Source organism: Manacus candei, unplaced genomic scaffold (genome assembly GCF_025592945.1).
Source record: "Manacus candei isolate 608988 ecotype Guabito, Panama unplaced genomic scaffold, ASM2559294v1 h1tg000094l, whole genome shotgun sequence".
Taxonomy (NCBI): domain Eukaryota; kingdom Metazoa; phylum Chordata; class Aves; order Passeriformes; family Pipridae; genus Manacus; species Manacus candei.
Window position 1 is genome coordinate 2,535,960 of NW_026138142.1, and position 23,354 is coordinate 2,559,313.

The 23,354-nt window shown below is 49.2% G+C and overlaps 2 protein-coding genes across 2 annotated transcripts; one reads left to right on the plus strand and one right to left on the minus strand.

Annotated features, from left to right (window-relative positions):
• Positions 1-7,140: 7,140 nt before the first annotated feature.
• On the minus strand, positions 7,141-22,970 carry CSRNP1 (cysteine and serine rich nuclear protein 1). Its single transcript, XM_051768258.1, has 5 exons — positions 22,855-22,970; positions 15,417-15,612; positions 12,820-13,079; positions 12,054-12,350; positions 7,141-11,025 (listed from the first exon to the last, which is right to left on the minus strand). The coding sequence occupies exons 2-5, from the start codon at positions 15,586-15,588 to the stop codon at positions 10,042-10,044; spliced, it is 1,713 nt and encodes a 570-aa protein (XP_051624218.1). The 5' UTR covers positions 15,589-15,612; positions 22,855-22,970; the 3' UTR covers positions 7,141-10,041.
• LOC127461031 (collagen alpha-1(I) chain-like) lies at positions 22,075-23,182 on the plus strand. Its single transcript, XM_051768253.1, has 2 exons — positions 22,075-22,134; positions 22,391-23,182. The coding sequence occupies exons 1-2, from the start codon at positions 22,075-22,077 to the stop codon at positions 23,180-23,182; spliced, it is 852 nt and encodes a 283-aa protein (XP_051624213.1).
• The last annotated feature ends 172 nt before the right edge of the window (positions 23,183-23,354 follow it).

Here is a 23,354-nt window from a genome sequence, read left to right on the forward strand (position 1 = left end):
GGCCCTGCCCAAAGTAGGGGTGTTGGAACTGGATGATCTTTAAGGTCTTTTTGAACCCAAATCATTTTATGATTCTGTGAACTACAAATCACCTTCTTGGAAAACACAGGGAATCCAACAACCTTCCCTTTCCCCCTTTTGCTGTGTATGAGATGCACATTTATGGATGAAGGGTCTTGATTTAGCTCTTCTATCATTCTAAACCACCTGTGTCCCCTCTCTCTCAAACCCTGCACACACCTGGGGCATAGCAGGATTTTAGCAAAATCCTCGCTTTGTGGAATGCACATTTCTCCTCTCCAAAAGCCACTAGAGGGCATTGGCCAACCGAAGGAATATCCAACACGGTTACCACCGACTGCTAAAGGAGTTTTGCGGGCCAGGAACGGTGACACGGCCTGTCTCAGCCTTGCACTCTGTCCTCCGTGTTTGCTTGCAGACCCACAGATAAGCAATGACGCACGGGAGCTGCTTTTCGCTGCCGTTATCCAGAGCTCTGATCTGCAAACAGATAAATCTTCCTTGTTACAGCAAACGAAAATGAAACCGGCAGCACTTTCTTTAAGGTTTGTGAAGGAGCAGAGTCCTGGCTGTATTTTCGGCTCTCGGTTTTATTGGGCTGCACTTGGCAGTGTCTCCTGGGCACTCAGTACTTTGGCAATTCTCCTCTTCTGACAGGTTAAAAAAAAAAACCTGAATCTCAGCTTTTCTACTTTTTAATATTGCTGAATGGTTCTTGCTCTTTGTAAGATAGCATGTGTGATTTTTGCTGCTAGACTATAAATCATAGAAACACAGAATGGTTTGGGTTGGAAGGGATCATTCCAACCGCCCACCGTGGGCAGGACACTTCTGAAAGAGCCTGGAGCTGTTGGGCTCAGTAATGTCCCTTCTAAGAACAACTGCACAGCCATGTGTCAGGAGCACACTGGTACCTGAAGTCTTGCCAGACTATATTCAAGTTTTGCCTCTGAGCTTCAGAAGGAATTAAAAAACACAGATCATAGGCTTTGAGAAATAAGATATTTTTAAAGGGAACACCTCAAACCGCTTCCAAGAATTACTCAGGTGCTGAGAAGTGAAGTCTTAGAGTGCCTGGTGGTTTTGCAGAGTGCCCGATGCCTGCGCTGGGCGTACCCTTTGTACTTGGTGCATGGGCCATGGGGGAATTTTGGGGATGTCACATGGGGTCACAATTTCTAATCAGCCTCCATTCCTGGCCAGAAGTGGGCAGAGCTGGGAACCACTGGGGGTATTGCTGCTATCGGGACCACATTAGGAATTTAGTGAGTATGCTCATACCTTGACCCAATGCTAAACACCAGAGCCATCCCCCATCTGTCCCCTGATGTGACAGCAGTGACAGGCTGCCCCTGCTCCTGCCCACAGCCCTGGTCTCCACAGGGCAGCTGTGGTCATCGGGTACTTGAAACCTCTTGACACAAGCTGCTCTGAAAGCCAGGCTGGACATTGCTCCTTTAAATTCTTCCTCCACATAAGGAAGACCTGGACCTGTTCCTACAACGTCCAGGAGGAAAAACCTCAGGCTGCACCCACAGGAGCAGGAGAATCAGGTGCTGGAGACATACAGTCCTAATTCAGGGTCATTATCACATCCCCGGTGCCAAGAGCGGCGTTTCTTTCCGTGTTTCGATGACAGGAACAGCTTGTGCTGCTCAGCTGTGATAAGAGGGAGGCGGGAGCCTGGCAGCGCACGGGTAGGGCACGTGTGCTTCTCCTGTGCCCTCATTTGCCTCTCACTATCCAAGTGCCTGGATAGAGCTGCTTGTTCCCTGGCTCTGCCGGGCAAAGCTGTGATCTCGGGAAGCCTGTGGAAAATGTGGTGCTTTACACGGAGTTTACTGTGTGGAGATGGCAGGTGTAACAGCAATATGTCCACGTCCTTTTCTCCAAAACTGGGAGGTGAGGGTGCAACTAAACCAGGGAATGAACTAGATTTTGGAAAACTGGTGCTCCCCACATCTTTGTGGAGAGCAGAAAAAGGAGACAACCATGGCAACAGAACTATCCGTTGGTCCCACCACGTGTAGGGTGTTCAGTGAGGTGTAGGACCAGCCACAACACATTGAGCTATCTGGGGAGGTAAGGCTGTAGGAGCTGTGAAACACAGTGTGGGGGTGCAGGTGTCAACTTAGTGCTGTTAGGGATGTCTGAGGACAACCTGTCCCATCCCATTCTGCTGCATCAAAGGGGCACAGATTTGCTGAGGTGCCTTGTCACCTCACCAGCCCCATGGGGATGTCTTCATACCCTTGAGCACCTCAGCTGGCCCAAAACACAAACAGAGCTGAAGAGCTTTAAAATCACACAGACATAAGCTCAGCAACAGGACCCTCAGCCACACCACAGCTGCATAGAGATTTTCTGGTTATAGATATCTCCTCGTCCAAATCCTACCCTGGGGCTGCTGTTCTTTATCACAATAACCTCCAAAATCTCTATAGTTGAAATTGTACCACTCCACCAATCATTCCCTTGCTCACTTGCAGGCAAAAGTGATGGATATTGGGAGTGTGGCTACAAGAGGCTCCCTTGCCTCCTGACAGCTTTTCAGCCTTAATTACCAGAGAGCACTTTGGGATGCTTTGACTATGAAAAGCACTTAAGGACCATTAAGTTCTCATCTCTATTTACTACAAAGTAGCAGCCAAGTATTTATTTCCAGAGAAGTATAATAGATAATAATTTCCCATGCAGTGTATCTCAGGGGAGCAGGTTTATTTTAGAGGTAGATCCTTCTGTGGTATTCATCCTGATGGCAGGGTTCTCCTGTAATGTTTTACCCTTGGCGTGTAGCTCATGTGGTCCCCAAGAAATCAGGTTCCCAGGCAATTTCAAGTCTTTCAGCCTCCTCAGCTGGACTGATCTGAAATCCCCCAAAGCCTCTGCTTGTGACAAAATATTTCAGCTCCACTGGTTGCAGATATTCCCACTTTGGTGAGTTTCATGCACAAATCGATGTAATGGAGTCAGGTATGCCCAGCACTGGTGTTTTGGTCCCTCACTCAGCTTCCCTGGTCAAAATGTAGGTGCACCCATGGGGGTTTTTTTGAGCACTTGCCTTATGGAGATGGTTTCATCCAACTGAGGATGTGTGTGCCAGGCCAGATGTGGAAACACAGCCAAGCCCCAGGACATGTCCACCTCTCCTCCAAACCAAAGTGTGTCTTTTAAGCCTTATTTCATTTTATTTTAGTGTGATACCTTAGTGACATACATGGTGCTTCTGGTCCCACAGAGGAGGACAAGCATTGCCCAAGAGCACTTTGGCCAGCTGAGAGATTGGGAGAAGGAGGCAGCTGCCCAGTAGATGGCAATACTGCCATTCAGTCAGCAGCAGGCTTGGAGGGATAAAACAAGCTGATGGAAATGTGTGGATTAAGCAGCACTGAAAACTCCTAGTGGTCATAGCTGTGAAGGAGTCATAGAGTCATAGAATCACAAAATGGTTTGAGTTGGAAGGGGCCAGAAAGATCATGTAGTTCCAGTGTTCCTGCCATGGAGAGGGATTCCTTCAACTAGACCAGGTTGCTCCAAGCCCCATCCAACTCGGCCTTGAACCCTTCCAGAGATGGGGAATCCACAAGTTCTCTGGGCAGTGTGGGGAAGAATTTCTTCCCAATATCTAATCCAACCCTGCCTTCTTTCAGTTTAGAGCCATTCCCCCTTTTCATTTTAAAGCCATTTCCCCTTGTCCCATCACTATGTGCTCTTGTCCAAAGTCGCTCTCCAGCTCTATTTGAAGCTACTTTAGGCACTGCCAGGGGCTCTCAGGTCTCCCTAGATCCTTCTCTTCTCCATGCTGAACACTCCCAACTCTCCCAGCCTGTCTCCAGAGCAAAGGTTCTCCAGCCCTTGGAGCATCTTTGTGTCTTCCTCTGGACTCGCTTCAGCACGTCCATGTCCTGGAAGCATCAGAGTTTATCACAGCCTCTGTGCCAAGAGGAGTTCACATTTCCTTTGAAGCTGGAGGCTGGAGAAGCCCTGTATGAGTTTCCCGGCTGGTTGGAGATGGTCTCCCTGCAAGGCCCTCTGGCGTTCAAACCGTGGCCTCTCTGCTTTTAAGGGGCTACATCTCAGAAGGAGTAAAACCAGGGGCAACCCAGAGTTTTCTCCCTAGCCGTGGAAGGGCTGAGACCAGCTGACTGTCTGCACTCACCGCGAAAAACGTGTCCCAGCCCTGTGGCACCGAGCTGGTACTCCCGCCCCGTTTGGCAGCGGGCGGGGCTGCTCCTCCCCATCCCTGGAAATCGATGATTTACTGACCCCAAGTAAACCCACCCCTGCACCCCCCACCCTGCTTAGGGCTTCACCACCCTCTTTATTTTCATTTGTATTCTTTTTTTCCTCCTCGCAGTCACCCCGTCTCCACCCTGCTCGCAGCACCCACAGGCACAGCATTTACTCATCCCCCGCTCTCGTTTCGTTTTTCGGTGCCTGCACGCGTTGAACCGCGTGTGCAGCCACCAGACCAGAAAGCATTCCTCTCCGGGTGGCGGAACAGCCTCCGGAAAAGGGATGAGTCATTTGGCGACCAGGGGCCGGCGGGGACGGGGACAGGCTGTGACGCCAGGCTCGGCGACTCCAAACCTGGCGCCGGGCGGGAATAAGAGTCCCGAGGTCTTTTCTCGTCAGGAACAGCTATAAAATGACGGATAGGATGGACTTTATCTCCGTCAGGGGAAAAAAAAATACAAACAACAGAACAACCCGGCAGCTGCAGGGCAAGGTCAGGGCAGGGGTGTTGGCTCCGCAGCAGCGAGGGCATTCCCACAGGGCCAGATCCTGCATGCGGTGGGATTGTGCCTGTCTTGGAGGCAGGAGCTTTGGGAAAAAAACCCTTTTCTCATCTGTCTGGTCGATAGAAGGAAAAGGCAGGTTTGCACCTCGTGGCTGAGCAGTGTGACACTGCAGGGAGTAAGTTTGTCCAAGGCCTTTGGCAAAGGCAATAAAAATATCCCAGGTGATGCCTCTGCATCCCTGACCTCTGTCACTGTAACAGGCACTTTCTCTGCCCGTGCACATACATTTCTCATGGAATTCAGCAGAAGTTTGCCAGACCTGAGGTTTTAACTCAGACCTAGAGACTGGCTTGGCTTTTCCATGAAAAGGGCATTGCAGAATCGGCAATTATTGGAATGTTCCTGCAGCCCACTTGAATCTTAGTCTGTCCCTGGTACGTGATGGGAAAAAAAAGCAAGGTCCTGCACCTGGATCAGGACAATCCCAAGCACAAATACAGGTTTGGTGGAGAATGGATTGAGGGCAGTCCTGGAGAGAAGGACTTGGGGGTGCTGGTGGATGAGAGGCTGGACATGACCTGGCAATGTGCACTTACAGCCCCAGAAAGCCAACCATGTCCTGGACTGCATCAAAAGAAACATGCTAAAAGGAGCTACAAGAGAGCTGGAGAAGGACTTTGGACAAGTGCATGGAGTGATAGGACAAGGAGGGTTGCCTTTAAACTGACAGAGAGCAGGTTTGCATTAGATATTAGGAAGAAATTTTTTATTGTGAGGATGGTGAGATGCTAGCACAGGTTTCCTAAAGAAGCTCCATTTCCAGGGATGCCCCATCCTTGGAGCTTGATGATCTTTAAAATCCCTTCCAACCCAAACCTTTCTAGGATTCTGCAATTCCCCATGGAGATGCCCATGCCAGAAGCTGGTTGATGGGATACAGCACCTTGGGGCTGTTTCACCCCTGTCTCTTGGGGGTGATGTGTCCCTGGGTAATGATGCCCTTTGCCAGGGCACAGCACAAAGTCATCACTGTGAGCCAAAAACCCACCAGTGCAGCAGCTGGAGTTGTATGCTGGGGACTGTTCCCCTCCCAGTCAGAAAAAAGTTCATGTAAGAGGGAATTATAGACATAAATCCTATAAAAGAAGAAAACTCCACAAGAAAACACATCCTCCTGGGTGGGGAAATGGGCCGGGGTTCACCCCGTGTCCCAGAGCCTCCACAGACGAGCCTCTTTTCAGTGTTCCTGCTTTTACAGCTCAGCAAATAATTTGTAACAAATAGTTTATTCAATTAATTGAGCTTCCCTGCTCTGGGGGCAGATGGCAACCTTTAAAATCGGATTCCCAATGGAAAATTAGACAATGGCATTCTTTGGCCAATTTCCCTTGCTTTCAGGTCAATGGCAGGGGTTATGATTTATGCCTGTGCTGACAGACACAAACCCATGGAAGAGGTGTGCTTTTCCCTATCTAGATTCCTGGGATTTATTCAGCTTTTGCTTTTTACCATGGGCTGGCTCACATGCTCACCCCCTTCTTCTTTCTGTGCGGTTGCCAGAACCAAGAATATTTTCTCTACTTTTCCCCTAGGGTGCAGGACTGTGGTGATGCTTGGTTTTGGCTGCATCCTTCCAGGTCCCATCCTTCCAGGAGTGCCATAGAGTGATGAGAAATGGTTTGTAACCCACAAGGGAAAGCGGTTTCCAGGGTTTCCAAGAGGTTTCCTAAGATTTCTCCTAAATGCTTCTGGGTGATGTGGATGCTGCCATGACTGTTGTCTATTCTACCATCCCACAGAGAGAGGCAGCCACCATCCACAAGCCCAGCAAGTTCAGGAAACACCCCACCCTGGACCTCAGCGCCTGATTTTTACTTTATTTAGGGAAAAGAAAAGCGGTTATTGTGCCACACAAGAAACACTGGTGGAGCAGGAAGCAACTTGAACAGGACGATTGTCAAATGCCACTGCAAGGTGATGTGCCGAGGACATTGCCATGGCACAGCTGAGCAGGGGCACCTCAGGAACCTCAGGATCTCCTGGACACGGATCTTGCCAAGAAGCAAGAGGTTACATCTCATTTTTGCTTCCCTGGGATGTTTTTGTGGGGTGAGAAAAGCAATGGGAGTCCCCAAGCTCAGGAGAAGCCTCTTGGAAGACACCAAGCTGGGACAAGGGCTGCTCCTGCCATGGTAGGATGCTCCCATTTCGACACTTGGGGTGGGAACCCCAGCACACACATTAGCTTCAAAAAGGGATAAAAAGGACCAAAAACAGAGAAAGAAGAGACAACTGTGACATACAATGCACCATACACACCCATCATCTAAATTTCTGAGCCACAGTGAAGGATAAACAGGGTGAAGATGCTGCCGTATTCAAACAAAATTCTTTTATTGAAAGTGTAATGGAAATTTCTTCATATTGCTTCGATGAAATGAGAGACAGCAGCTGTAGACAAATATGCTTTTTTATAAACAAATGCAAATGGATAAGGTAAAAATAAAGCATTTTTTTTTAACTTGTACCTTTAAGCAACATAATCACAATATATACACAAAGAAAGCTAAAATAAAGCTATGTTGAAACCAAAGCGTTTCAACCAATACATTAGATAATTACAGATTGTGTCAATAAATACCCAGTTTTTAAACTGTTTAACAGGCGACTTTTTACACAGATACCAAGAAGAAAAAAAAATTATATATTTACAATTCAGTGCCCTGGGGAAAAAAAAAAAAAAAGAGAAAAAAAATCTTTTTTCTTTCTTTTTGGCACCAATACAAATAAAAAGAATAAATTACTGAAAAAAATCCACAAAGGCAGGAGTCAATCCCAATCATTCATTAAAAAAAAAAGTGTGTATATTATATATATAAAATATGTGTATATATTTTATATATATAAATATATATATGCAGAGAAACCTAGGAATGTTATAAAATATATTAGTGCCAATAAATACAGAACGGTACCAGACTTTCAACTGTCAGTATTTCTGATGCAGTCTTGAAGGATAGCAACTACCACCTAAGGAGATAACTGAAGGGGAGATTTTTACAGTCTAAAAGAAACGACGACGACGACGACAAAAAAATAATAATAATAATAACAATAATAATAATTATAATAATATATATATATATATCCAGGAAATCCTCCATCTGCCAGTAGTATTCCTACAGTCGCCCTCCTGCCTGGCGGGGGGGTCCCCGGGGGCGATGCTTTGCGGGAGGATGCGGCAGCAAGCGCAGGGCGAGGACGTGGCTCCGCTTCTGAGTTGACCGGCTCAATTCCAGAGAAGATGTACAATTAAATAGGAATAACAACGACTAAAAAAAAAAAAACCCCAAGCAACCCAGCCTTCGCCATATTCGTACGCCAGAAGTTTCCTAAATTGCCCGCAGGTTTGCGTGAGGCACCTGTGGATGAGCAGGTACCCAAGAGCACCATCCCTGTCGTCGGGGATAGAAACAGTTCAGCCAATAGAAAAATCCTCAAATCCATATTCTGGGGTTATTTCACCGTGTGTCTCTGCACCCCCGGGAGTTCCTTCCAGCTGCTCCCAGGGCTGTGGGGCTGGGACACCAGAGCTGTGTCCTCCCCCTGTGCTGGTAATGCCAGGAATCGCTCCCATCAACAAATTTTCCAAGGGGGAATTTAAAGCCGATAGGTTTTAAATCCATTTTGTTTTTTCCATACCACTGGTGTAGGCACTTAGTGTATCACTGATGTACAGATTTTATGTCCAGTTACATCTTGTGGCCAAATAGTGTCTTGTTCTCAAACTGATTTAAATAGCAAAAGGCCAAGGCAGCCTCCCGTATCCTTCCTATACATGATCATTTATCTCATTTTAAAAACCAAAAGCCTTTAGTTTTTCAGCTTTGTCTTCAGGTATTGTTCTTTCTTCCCTCAAAAACCGTACTCAAAGGATAAATAACCCAGTAAACTTCATATCCATCTGTTTTACTTAAATCACCTGATTCACCTCCATAAAAAATTAGTACAATCAGCCTGATCCACTGGATTTTGGAGCTGCGACATCCTTGGTGTTCGGGAGTCCTAAGGAGCACTTGCTGAGGAGCTTGAGCACAGTGTTGCTGTTTTGGCTTTGCTCTCCCAAAGCCCCCCCAAGGGCTGCAAAGGTCCTTATCTTTACACCTCCCCACCTCTGCTAACAGTTCCTCTGCATATTCAGGCACCATAACTGATGGGGAAAGATCTCATGGCCAAATCCTCAGGAAATTAAATAAATTATAAAATAATTTACAAAAAGGGGTTGGGTTTTGTTTTGTTTTGAGCTAGTTCTTGTTATTTCTTAAATAGTTGAAGGTTTTGCTTGTTTTGCTCTCCACAGGGATATTACGGAGACCAGACACCATCTGAGGGCTGAGAGAAACCAAGGAATGTTGCACAAATGCTTCCCTCATCCCTGCCCTCCCACCCACTTGTGTTCAGCATTTTTAGAAATGTGAAGTGAAGACCAAACAGCCAACATCACTCAGACTCAGAAAAACCAGGGTCATCTTCCTGTTGAAGACCTTATTGCCCTTCCAGGTCATCGACAAACCACAGTGCTATTCACGTACTACAGGTAGAAAATAAATAAATACAGATATATTATGCAAAAAAATATGATTGTACACATAATACATCTGAGGTATTACCAATTTAAATAAGGTTTCATGCTAGTTCAAGCTTCGGTGGCTAGTTAAATTCTGGAATTTGCAATAAATAGATGAAGAATGATTATGTATATAGTGTATGGATCTCTTCTGTAAACCTCGTCCGATTTAAACGCAAGAGCAGGTTGGGCTGACTCTTACGCAAACCACAAATTTTTACAATAAATACAGCTTCAAAAAGTTGTCTTAAAAAGTTCCTGCAACACTGAAACGTTTCTAGAAGGGGCTGTGTGTACGACTGGCAACGTTAGCGAGGAGTATTTCTCAACGGGTCTTTTCATACAAAACACAAGGAAATTCTTATGTGAAAGTCTTTTTGCCCTCCCTCCCCTCCCCATCCCATCATGAGAGTTTAGAAATTTTTGCACAAACAGCGAGAGAACTGATTGTAGCTGCAGTATGTCAAAACGTCCACGTTCTATAAAGACCAAAAATAGTTTATCTGCTTAGAAAGTCTTTCGTTGTTGTTGGGTTTTCCTCCTTATACTTGAGTAGCACAATGTCATCCTTCTGGTGAAAGTTTGCCCATCCAACTGTTCTTCCATTTTCCTTTCAGCTCCAGTCCTTGTTGCCTGAGCCACACGGGTGTTTCACACTTTCACCGTCTCCATCAGCGATGACTTGATGGCATCCTCCAAAAGTTGATTGTCTGTGAAAGGGGCTGGGGTTTCAGGGACGGATTCAGACAAACCAATGAGGGACTCCAAGAAACAGGAGCCCTGATCTCCAGCTTGCGGGAAGCCTGGGAAATTAGGCAACTGAAACTGTAACGCTGAGAAGTTATCGAGGTTCTCGTACTCCTTTAAGGAGTTGTAAAGCGGTCCCAAGTTATAGTCCGAGAAGGACTGGAAGAAATCCAAGGAGTCAGAGGAAAGGCTGAGGTCGGCGTAGCTCTTGGAGCAGGGCTCGGTGGGGGATGAGGCGCAGCAGGAGAGCCCATCACACCGCGCGTGGGCAGCATCCTCCAGCAAACCCCCGCTGTCCTGGTTGGCATTCTCGTCCAGGCACTCCGAGAGGTGGGACAAGTGGCCAGGGACAGGCTTGGCCTCACTGCCATGGTCCTCAATGAAGAAGTCAGCAGGGTGGAAGCAGCTGAGGTCATCCTGGCCATGGCCACCCTCCTCCTCAGCATCCGAGTCGTTGAAGTGAAGGATGCGCGCCAAGCCGTCGTCGTCCACATCCGACTGGGATTTGTCGGAGGGGAGGCTCTCATAGGGTTCCTCCAGGTCTTCACTGGGGTGGGAGGAGATGGAGGAGTCCGTCATGTCACTGCTGCAGCTGTTCTCCCCCAGGGCCTCCAGGTCAGGGCTGAACTGGAAGGCAGGTGCCAGCGGCACTGCGCGCTCCTCCAAGGAGCCCTTCCCTGCCGTGCACCCCAGAGGCGGGAGCCGCTCCCGGAAAGGGGGCTCGGCTTCCAAAACCTTCTCGCTGCTCTGCTGCTGCTTCTCCAGCTCCAGCTTCATGATGGTGTGGATGAAGTGTGTCTGCACACGGGCCTGGTTGAACTCAATCCTGCCCTCGGTGTTGCCACAGCCATCCTTGGTGCAGCCGCAGGGAAAGGAGGTGTGATCCATCTGGCACAGGGAGAAGAAGAGGTGGAGGATTAGGATCAAACCAAGCGGCACAAAGTCAAAACCGCCTGCAACTCACCCACCCCAAGAAACCAAGTAACAGCTGAGGAGACAAAAAAAAAAATATGCCCTGCTCTTTTGAAGGGGTGTCATAAAAAGTTGGATTTCAGTGAAGAAAATCAAAAGATTCAAAAAGAAAGCAAAATATAATGGTCCAAAAGGAGACATAAGGCGGCAAACGTGAGTTTTTCTATTTATTGCTATTTATAGATATCATTATCTGATCTGCAGCAGCCACTAGAGGGGGGCTGTGGCCCACACATGGAGCACCCGTGTGCACCCATCTGACTGTGTGCATCCACCTACGCCACCTCCAGCCTCCAACCACCACAGCAGTGCCCAGAATAGGGAATACAGCTCCTCAAATGCAGCTAGGCAGGCACCCATAAAAAAATAAGCTGAAAAATATAACACACTAATTGAATACAGAGGGATTATCCCACTGTGCAGGTGGCCTGCACAGCTCGCTGTGGGCTGATGCTCAGCTGACACTCCCACGTTCTCCTGAGCGCGCTGGGAGTTGTGACACACGCCAAGGGAAAACAGAATTAAAAATAAAACCAGGGGGAGGGGGAGAAATCGCAGCCTTGTGTGAGGAGCAAGAAGCTTTCCCTTGCAGACATTCCCACGTGGCCCATCTCCAGCAGGAGACCAAGCAGGTACGGGTCTCGTGGGGACACACGTGGTGTGTGCATTCTCGCTGCAGGCTCAGGCACATCCCCACGGCTGCTCCAGCAGCACAGGGATTGCTGCATGTGTGATTTGGGAAGCGGACGCTTTCAAGCAGTGTCTGCCTTGCAGCCTGGGGAGCATCTCCAAGTCCTTTCCTAACCTGCTCCACTCCGAGCATAGCTGGGAGCAGATGCACTTTACAGGCTGCTCTAACCCTGTCCTGCTGGCTCCAAACCCCCCTGCTCTAACACACAGCTGGAGCCGTGGTGCTTCCCCACGCCCAGAGGTGAGGGCAGTACCTGACACTTAATGCCTGCCAAGCTGCAGCTGCAGGTCTCCGGGTCGCAGACCTCCCGGCAGTCGCAGCCGCAGTCCTCCCGGGACAGGCGGATGTTGTGCAGCTCCCGCTTCTCCTCCTTGTCGATCTTCTTCACCCCCACGGCCTTCAGCAGTGCACGTCTCTTCTTGGCAGGGTAGGGCTGCAGGAAGAACCCATCCTCCAGGTCCACGTTGCTGACGTCGATGTCGTCGTCGGAGATGTCATCGATGGTGAGCTGGTTGGCCTCCTGCGACTCCTTTGTGCCATTCATGGTGAGCTAAGGGAAGAAAATGGACAAAGCATTAGTGGCCTGTTGAGGACGCAGAGCCATCAGCATCCCCAGATCAGGGGAAACGAGAAAGGAATGACCTGCCCCCTCCATGATGGCCAACCCCAGGAACAACATCTGCGTCAGAGCCCCCAAAGACCTGACAGGGGCTGCTTCCTGGGATATCAAGTGTCTAAATCAGAGATGAAAAGGTTTTGGGAGATGCTGAGAGGAGTCTCAAGTCTAGGAATAGAGAGGTACTACCAAAAGAATAAAAACATCTTCAATGTCTTTTCCATCACTTTTCAAAGATGGAGAACCAAGTGAAAAACCCACACTGGAGCCTGTGTTTTTTGGAGACCCAAACAGGGCTAAGGACTGATGCCCCCAGGTCTCAGAGAGGCTCCTACTGAAAGCTGGCCAATTACTAATGACATCCACCAACTTCTCATCAACCCAGCCCCATGCTCCTACTCACTTTCCATTTCAACGCTTCCAACTTCTCCTCTTTTAATTTCTCTTCAAGTTTCCCCCGACGGACGTTTTCCTGCTCCTTTGAAAACTCCGCCAGCGTGAACTGCCGGGAGGAGCTGTGTTTGCTCACCATCCCCAGGGTACAGCCCCCACGACTAGGCACGCTCGTGAACCCCTGGCAGCGTGGGAAGTAAAACACAGTGACCCGGTCAAACTCCACATTGTTCTTCTTTAGTCGCTTGGATTTCTTCAGGATAGACGTGGCTAAAAATGGAGGGGGAAAAAAAAAAAGGCACAAAGTCAGTGCTGCCATCCTGGAGATAGGATAGAAATGTTACAAACAGGCTGTAAATATCACAAACACCAGGACTTATAATTACCCTCTCAACAGGGACATGATAGGACGAGGCTACATCATTGCTTGTAGCAATCGAGGCTACATTATTGCTTGGTGGTGTTTTAGCAGCTAACACTTCAAAGGTGGGATGAGGATGGAGAGAAAAGTAAGCCAAGTCCTTCTGCAACAGAGTTGACCCCACGAAATGGTTGCTGCTTCTCCTTCCCGCTTGACTTCCCCCAGGAAACATACATTTGCTTATTCTTCACGTGCAGCAGAGCATAACGAACAAGCAACCAGCCATCCTACACATCTGTCTCTCTAAACCCACACACCCTGCCCCACATTCAGGAGCCCATGGTCTGCTCCTGGGATGCTGTAGCACCGGCGCTCAAGCACTGCATGGCTCCAGCTTTTGTGGCAGGGCAGAAAGTAGCCCAAATGGCTGGGGTTTTTTTTCTGGTACTTCCTTTCACCATCCACTGGGAGGAACTCTGAATCTATAGTTTATTCTCAAGAGACTCATTTGAGAGCAGCTGCAAAGATGTTAATCTTCGTGCAGGTGATCCCAGGGTAAACATGGCAACACATGACTCTGGTTTATCTTAAACTGCTGAAACATGCTACACACCATTTAAAGAGGAGCCTCTCCAGAGATACCTGGTCCTGCACATCTGCACATGCAAACACAGCAGATGTAGGGGGACTAATTAGTCAAGGCAGGTTCAGAGTCAGTGAGTTTCCACGAATGTAGCTGGCCAAGAAAGCAAAGTGAGGCACAGCAGTACTGGGCAACACAGCTGCAAGAGAGTGGCAGGAACGAGAGCCAGCTGCACCCAAATTTGGTGGTGGTGGGTATTTTTGGTCTTATTCTTTGCTGATGAATGGGTGCTTTGGTAGCCACCATGGAAATTATGGGAAGAAATAACTCAGAAAGGATGGGTGACTCCTGCAGAGCTGGGACTGACCCCTGTTCTTCAGGTGGAAGAGACATAGGCCAGGAGCCAAAAAAAGGACTGTAAAAACCTGAGGGGCTTGGCCCCAAAGGCTGGGAAAGTGCGAGACTGGACAGTTAGCTGCACCCACATTTCACAGGTCTCACTTGCCAAAATACAGTGTTTCAGTTTCATGGGAAAAAAAAAAAAAAGAAAGAAAAAAGAAGCGTTCACCCAGCTGTGTCAGCAGCTTCTGCTCAATAGCTGGGGGTTCACACTGGGTGCTGCAGTCGCTCTGATGATATCTTTGCGCTGCGTGTTGCACTTTCATAATAACCTTGACTCAATCTTCTAAAACACGAGCCCTTTATCAAAAGGCAAGTTAACCACTGCGATCATCTATCGACTGAGCTGCTGCACTTTGGCATTTGCTTCTCTCTCCCTGCACCCCTCCTCTGAAATTGTTTTCCCATTCCTGACCCTTTTCCAATTGAGCCAGGGAATACAAAAAGTTCATTGTTTTGTCACAAAACCTGGGAAGACAAGCAAGAATGAGACTCTTTATTATTACAAGACTTCTAAAGCCTTTTCAGACCACTGCGTGTTTGTGTATGTCTGCTAAGTGGACCTTAACTGCTATATACAGTGGGTGTTCAGTATAATTTACTAGGCTGAACTATTTCTCCACCATGAAGATGTTCCTCTATTGTATCTTTTATTTTTCCCTTCATATGGCAGATAAAGGGTTTTACAACCTTGCCTCTTGTATGTTTTCCTAAAAGCTCTCAAAACTGATATTGCTGGGAAAACAAAATAGCATTTATCTGTACTAGCAGCGGAGGCAATGTCAAACATGTCATGTTCTTTGGCAAAGTACCCAACTCATGTAGGAAACGAGTTCTGAAATGGTAATTACACTACTGGTTAATCATTTTTGAAAAACAGTGTTATGGGCCTTTGCTGTCTGATTAATTTTTGCCTATGGAACAGCTTGACAGGGAATTGAGGGCTGGTGGGAAGGTCCTGCAGCATGGGCTTGGAGGCATCCACATGCCTCTGCACATCCAGGTCCTTGGGTTTCTATTCCTGGAAATTTGGACTTCAGCAAAAATACGATAAAGCACTGACAAATACTGGGAGGAAGGGCTGAAGATCCTGAGGATGCTGAACGATTATAAATTGGTGTCATGACAGGCATTGCAGCCACTTCCACCCACAAAGGTGTGCTCCAAGGGGGGACTCTGCGTGGTGAAGACCCACCAGCATGCCACAAAAAACCCATGCAGAGGCATGGCTGATCCCAGGAAAGGGGTTGCTGGAGATACTCACGGGTGAAGCTGGACGTTAAGGCAGAGCTGGGCTTGGGCTCTCCGCGGGAGCTCTCCTCGTCAGTCTCCCAGCCCGAGGATGCTGAGGAGGAGAGGGGGGAGCAGGAGGAGGAGGAGCAGTAGGTACTGTCATCCCCCAGCTCTTCATACTTCCTTTTCAATACTCCGCTCATGGTGACGCCGTATTTTTCATATAACTGGAAGACAAAGGAGAAAAGCAAAATGAAGCGCGGGAAATACTGGCAGTTTCTGATGATGAGCAGAACGGTTTTAGCCCCCCCCCCAACAAGGCTCCTCCACCAGATCCACTTGGCCATGCAGGTGTGATTCCCAAAAAGTGCTCCCCCCAAAATACCACACCTTACTATGCTCGCTGTGAACACCTGCTGAATCACTCTCACATTTTACAACACTGGAGAAAAAACAACTATCCCAGACAACAAACTGTCCAGAAACCAATTCAATCAACACAAATGTTATCAAACAGTAAGTATTACGTTTTGCTTACTAATTCTTTTATGTTCGCTCTCCTTACCCAGATCGCTTTCTATGCAGTTACAGCTTTAACGTCTTGCTAATTACAAAAATAAGCCAGTTTGCAGAGAACAATCTGTTGGCATGATTTACATGCTACAGCCCCCCGGGGAAACAGACTTATTAAATGAAGCACTGAAATACAAATATATCAACTGTGAAGAACAGCCCTTCTCCTCACAGTGCCTTTCATAGTCAGTCCCCCATTCAATAAGCTATTCTTGTTTAGGCTGGGTTATGTATCAAGCATAGTAGCAATTAAAAACAATGCAGCTAATTAAAAACAAAGAAGCTCTGTATTTGCCTAGATTCCTAAATTTCCTTCGTGCTTTGCCCCTGCTCATCCTAAAGAGAAAAAAAAAAAAGAAAGAAAAAACCAAAATAACTGTGTTGCATCTTTTTAAACTTTGCTTTTATAAAGTTTGTACAATTTCAGGCAACAAAAAACAAAACAAAACAAAAACAAAAGCCAGAAAAGCTACAAACTTTGCCTACAATAGGTTTGGACAACACTCTCAGGCACATGGTGTGATTCTTGGGGTGGTCTTGTGCTGGGCCAGGAGCTGGACTTGATGATCCCTGTGAGTCCCTTCAACACAGGATATTCCATTATTCTAATGAATACTAGCTCCCACCCAAGCTGGGATGCTCCTGCACCAATGATGGACCATTCCACCTTTTAGACACTGGCAACACCACCCCAGCTGCCCCTGCTTCTGCAGAAGTCTCTGCCAGCTTATTTTGAAGCCAGTGAGCCATTTCCAGAACTGAAACCCAGGCTGCTGCCAGAGGGGTGACTTGCTTCATCCCCATCCCATCAGGCTGTAAGACACAATCACAGTCCCAGCCCAGAAACTCCTTCCAGCAAGGAGGGGAGAGCCCCAGCACCGTGGGATGCTACTACCCACCCCATAATACACAGAAGCTAAAGCATGCCTAAAATTTGGACAACACAGAGAGTAAACAGCCCCAGGATGGTGACAGCACAGATACAGGGATGCCAGACACCGAGCCCCCATCCCCTCCCACCACCTGAAACTCCTCCACAGGCCAAATTAATCCTTTGCAACCTTAACACTTTCTCACCCTCTTTTGCATGTCTGAAGTTAATTTAAGTCCCTGAAACAGAAAAAAGAACACTAAATCTGCCCTTCTGACAGCCCTAAGCAGGCAGCACAGACCCCACACCAGCTTCAAGAACCTCCCCATGATGGGATTTTCAATATCCCGACAGCACTGTGCAGTATCACGTTGCAGGATGGGAGCACATGCAGTACCTTCCAAGCCCTGCACCAACCCTCGCTAATTATGTTTACCATCAGCTTCCCAGGAGACAACAGTCCCCTAAAAGGTCAGAAAAGTCTCCAGATGAAGCAGTCCCCTGGCCTGAAGAAGTTAATCATTTGCTGCAGCACATGTTTATGGGGCCAGTGCATCCCCCACGGCCCCGAACCTGGGGGATGGGGAGAGGTGATCCCTCCATCCCTCCTCCTTCTCCTGCAGACCTGGAGCTGCAGGTGGTTTTGCCACAGAGCGGTTGTTGGGTTTTTGGCCTTAATCCAAAATAGATGCAGAGAAGGTGGATTTGGCCACCCTCCAGCCCCGGCAGCACATGTCCTACCCAACACCTGGATTAACCCCTTTTCTGCCTGCTCCACAGCAAAGCTGAGCTCACAGGCAGCCACGATACCCAAACCAACGACCTGGTTGCATTTACAAAATATTATAGTTTTATTATTTTTATATATATGCCTTCTGCACTGTCTCACATTTGCTTTAGGAAAACAACCAGGAGCACACAAACCCTCCAAATCCAAGGCAGGGGTCCGAATCAAAGCCTGGGCTGCAGCCAGAGGTTTACAGACCCCATTGTCCACCTGGAACGGCCAAAAACTTTGCAAAAAAACCCCCACAGCTAGCTTGAAAAAGCATCAGCTTGTGCCACAGAGTGGCCACTCGCTGCTCCAAAGGACAACTCTGACACTGCCAGTGAGGGAAGCCACTGTAGCCAAGGGAGGGAAAAATCAGCTCCTCAGAAAGCCCCTAGGGGACACATCCAACAGCAAACAGCCTCTGAGGTACAATGTTGATCACATCCAAGCCTCGTGGGAGACACCAGAGGGTGGTGGAGCAGCCAAGATCACTCTGCTGAGACAGGGATAACTCCCAGGTCTGGACCAAAGATGCAACCCTGACACTCAAGTCACCTGCAAACCCACCAGCCCCTCAGGAGCCGCATCACATCCCCCCAGATCACACCACAGGGAAAACCGAAGCGCCCTTCTCAAGACAGAGAACTGAGCTAACACAAACACCAAGCCAGAGCCAAGGCAAGCTGTGCAGAAGATGGTGCAATTCCATTTATTTATTTTTTAAATACTGTCATCAGCCAGAAGGATGAAGGGAGGTGTGTGCAGCTCCCATCTATGAGAATGAGCCAAATGCATAGGAAAAAAAAAAAAAAACCAAACACTTCTGGCATGCTGTCTTCTTCAAAACACCTATTGTTTTGTTACTGCAAAGTAGGTGTCGTGCAAACAGGATTCTCAATTAATGGGAAAGAGCTGGTGAACCTGTTGCCCACCAGCCAAATACATTAATTTTCCTCTCTAATGCCTTCCCCCTTATTGCTGATTTATGGCTGTGATGTTTTCCAGGTGATGTTTTCAAATCCTTCTCAGGAGTGATGTAGTTGGGCTGCAGCCATTGGTGCCCACTTCTATCCACCCCCAAAATATCCTCTAGATGGGGGTATTCCTGTCAAAGGCAGGACAATCTTCTCCTCCCCTCCTCACCCCAGCACTTGGGACCAGACTTCCCATGTCACCAAAGCTTTTGGCCACTCAGCCAAAAAAGCCCAGAGGCTCATTCAGACACAACAAGGATATTTTAATTGCAGTAATTTTGCAAGGAACCTTAAATTCACAGCGATGTCTTACAAGGAAGCCCCAAAAATGTCCACAGTAGCATGGAAAAAATAAATATCTATATCTAAGCTTGCCATTGCAAATCTCTGCAGGCACTGCCGAGTGCAGGATTTTACCACCTTCTCCTTCTCTTTTTTTTTTTTTTTTTTACATAACCTGAAATAAAATAATCCTATCTTCCTTTTAGTTGCCAAAAAAGACATTCTGTTCTTGGCTAAGACTTCTTACTCATCTATTTTACTGAAAACAGCTTTTGGAACAAGTACATAATGCAATGGATCAAACCCGCAGGAATTCCTCTCTGGCACCAGAACTCCCACTATCCTGGGAATACTTTCTAACAAATATTTAGCCCAGATGTGCATTCCTTTCTTTCTCTCTCCCTCCTTTTTTTTTTTTTTTTTTTTTTAAGGCATTAAAGTTTGGGTGGGGGAATTGGGGGGGGGGGCTATCTAGTTGGGGGGAAGGGAATCGAATCTGCAAAGTCCCATTTCTGGCGCTCAGCAAGTCGCAGGGTAAAGCTCTAATACACTGGAATGCGAGGAATTAATGTTTTAACTATCCTCCTCTTGGACGACGTCTCAACAGTAAATATTTCGAGTAATTTAGATTTAAGAAGGTTTGGCATTTGTTTAGCCAAGCGCAGAGGAAGGCAACTAAAACTCCTACCAGTGTCCAGTCTCTGAGAGAGACTGCACAAAGAGGCATCGTGGCTTTGGGCAGAATTATGAGGAGAAGATGTTTCGGTGTTACATTTTGGGGCTGCAGATGTGCTTTGAAGCGACAGGCAGTGCAAGCAAAGCAAAGGAAACTCCTCACAGCAAGTCCAGCAGCTGCCTTTGCTTGTGCCACAATTCCCATGGTATTGCAGGATAATGCCTATGAGCAAGGGTATTTTAAATTTTGAGGGTTCTGTTGGTGAAGCATCCTAAAGAATGGAAGGATCCCAGATATTTGCATGAGTTATTGAAAGCAAAGTTTCTTTTGCCAAGCAATTTGGGTAACACCAAGAAAACAACAATCCCTGCTACCCCACAAACCTCAGTGCAGTGCACTGAAAATATTTATTTTCCAGTGACTTTTTGAACTGGCTTGCTGACTCTAAAGCACAGCCTGCAGCCCGGGAGACAAAGTGGACTCATCCCACTACACCAAGGTGGACTCTTCTCTGCACACCGGGACGAGGGCTCGGGCGCCGGGAGTGAGTTAACAACTCCGCTGAGCCATGAGTCAGAGCGGCTCCCGCTCCCTCCCCCCGAGCTGCAGTGGCTGTGCAGGTCTAGCAGGAGTAAATATTAGTTTAAAAAACACCACCGCATATTTTAGCCAGGTACGGCTCCGAAGGCGACTCGTGGGGCAGAGCTGAGGGAAGTTTTTGGGGTTGGTGTTTATTTGCACTCCACCATTTATTGCGGGTAAAGCGACCTCGGTGTGAGAATCACCAAGAACTGGTGTGGAGCTGAGCTTCCCCTTTAGCTATCCCAGAAATTTGATGTCTAACAGCAGTGGTGATTCCAGTAACACTTCTGGGGTTATTTAATAATCACCACACTATCAACACTGATTCACTGCTCGCTCATTTAACTATTTTAATTCTTTGCATATTTACTTAAGTGGTTTCCCCAGTGCCTCTGTGACAGCCTCCACGATGACAACACTTCCCAATTTTGGGGCTGACGGAGCCAAGGCAAGTGGGATCATCCCACTGGGACCCTCCAGGGGACAGTCCCACGCGTGTTCCCAGCCATGCAAAGCTGTGCTTTCCAGTTCAGACCAGATTATTTTCACTCAGCTGGGTCTAAGGTTTCATAACCTTGCTCTGGTTAAAAATAGCCTCTGCCTACTATGCAACAGCACAACCCAAAGTACCCCGTGCCATGGAGCAGGAGCATGAATCAGTCCAGAGCACCACGAGTTTATTCTCCTGTCAGAGACTGAACAAGCAAAGTGCCTTCCCTGAGAAGAGCATCAGAAGTCTTTACTCCATCTCCTAATTTTTAGACGGCCACAAAGAAAAAAAAAAAAAAGGCTTGTCAGATTTTTCTACCAAGCCCTTATATCTTGCTGACAGCTTGAAAGGTAAATAAGAAACATTAGCAAACACATTAAAGGTTATCTGACATGGCCCGAATGAAAGGAGGTTGGGATGCACTCGGCGCTGATTGTGCTGTAATAAACAGGAAAACAGCATAGTGTGCTTTGTCTAGGAAAATCCTCTATTTGATCACACCTCATGAATAATTCACACCAGGTTTCCATATTTGTCCTCCTGTAGGTACACGCTGTGCGTTACCTTCCCTGCTATATATACGCACGCATTTCCTGCGCTGAATTATTAAAGGCTTTGCCGGGAGCTGCAGAGTCTCTCCATGCGGAGAACAAACTCACCCTCCTGAAAATAAACCCAGCCCCCTCACCCCTTGATGGGCTTTATCTGCAAACTGCTCAGCAGAGGAAAACTAAAATAATTTTCATGGAAAAATAAAATAAGAAAATAAAGTACTAATTGATGATGAATTCCTAGTAACAAATGACAAGACTGGCAGTGCTGGGTTAAGGGTTGAACTCGATCTTAAGAGGGCTTTTCCAACCTTAACGATTCTCTGATTCTGTGACTCCGAGGTTTGTAAATAGTTGTGAGGGTTATTCTCTCCATCCATCCCACTCAGGCATTCCAGGTATTAGTAAGGCTGAACTGCTTTAGGAAAGGGCTGTCCCTATGTGTCAGCCTCTTCCTACAGCGACATTATGTAACTCGGAGGTGACAGACACTTTGGAGTATGCCGGGGGGAGGGGAGGCAAGCAAAAAAAAAAAAATTACAAAAATCTAAGAAAACTTAGTAGTTTGGGGGGTTATTCCTAATTTCCCCCTTTTTCTCAGGTGGGCTGTAAAAGCCGCGATGTTTTATTTCGGGAGGCGGCGTGAGGGGGGGGGGTTGAGGGGTGCCCCGCTCCGTCTGTCCTCCCGTCGGTCCCTCCGTGCGCCCGTCGGTAGGTGTTGCTGTAGCGACGGGAAAGCATCCCCAGCCGGGCGGATTTGGGGAAGAGCGAGCCGGCAAGGCTCCCCCCGTCCCCCCCAACCTTTCTTTCAACATCAAAAAAATTGGAACCGCAGCCGTGAGGATGGAGCACAGCCTGGACTGACGGAGGGGGGGGGAACTCAGCGCTACTCCTAGTAAATATTATAAAGGTGTTCGCATGTCCGTACAGCGCTACCGATGGGAAAGTGCGGGGGTGCCGGGGGCGCAGCAAACCCCCGTACCCCTTCCCACAAGGAACGCCGTCCCGCTGCCTCGGGGGGGGTGGTTCCCAGAGCTTCCCGCCGGCTCACTCCCAGCCCCGGCCCCGCCGGGCTCCGCTCGCCCCCGGGCAGGACCAGCGCGGCCAGACGGCGCCGCTGCGGCGCGACCGCCCGGGCACGGGCGGCGGGGACCGCGGGAAGGGACCCCCGGGCGAAGGGAACCGCGGAGGGACCCCCGGGTGAAGGGGACCGCGGAGGGACCTCTGGGCGAAGGGGACCGCGGAGGGACCCCCGAGCGAAGGGGACTGCGGGAAGGGACCCCCGGGCGAAGGGGACCGCGGGAAGGGACCCTCGGGCGAAGGGGACCGCGGGAAGGGACCCCCGGGCGAAGGGGACCGCGGGAAGGGACCCCCGGGCGAAGGGGACCGCGGGAAGGGACCCCCGGGCGAAGGGGACCGCGGGAAGGGACCCCCGGGCGAAGGGGACCGCGGGAAGGGACTCCCGGGCGAAGGGGACCGCGGGAAGGGACCCCCGGGCGAAGGGGACCGCGGGAAGGGACCTCCGAGCGAAGGGGACGGCTCTGACCGGGATCCCAACGTCCGAACCCCGCGCTGGGCAAGCACAGACCTGGCTCCGAGCGGACCCCGGAGCCGCAGGGTCGGTGGAACACGGAGCTCTCCCCAGCCCCAGCGCCGCTTCCCCCCATGCCCATCCCGGCTGCCCGCGGCGGTCCGTACCTGCGGCGGCGGCGGCGGGTCTCGGCTGCAGCGGCGGTGCCTGGCGCGGCGCCTCCCGCTCCGCTGCCGGGGCCGGGCCGGGCTGCGCCGCCCCGCGCTGCCCTTTTCCGTCAGTGGAAAACTCCGGGCTCTGACGCAGGCGGTGACAGGAGCGGGGCCGGCCGGCCCGCCCGGCTTCCTGCCCCCGCCGGGCGGGGCGCTGAGTCAGGGGCGGCGGGAGGCACCGCCCCGCACCGCCCCGCATCCCTGCGCACCGCCCCGCACCGCCCCGCACCGCCCCGAACGCCCGCAGGGACCACGGGCACCGCGCAGCCCCGCACCGCTGTGAGACGGCGAGAGGGGGCACGGGTGGGAGGGAGACCCCCAAAGGGATTTGGTTCCCACGGGGTGTCCCAGATGGGCACAGGGTGGACCCCAAAGTGTCTCTGAGTACCACGGGGGCTGGTAACCCCAGAATGGATTTTATTCCCATGGGGGAATTCTATCCCACCAGGAGCTGG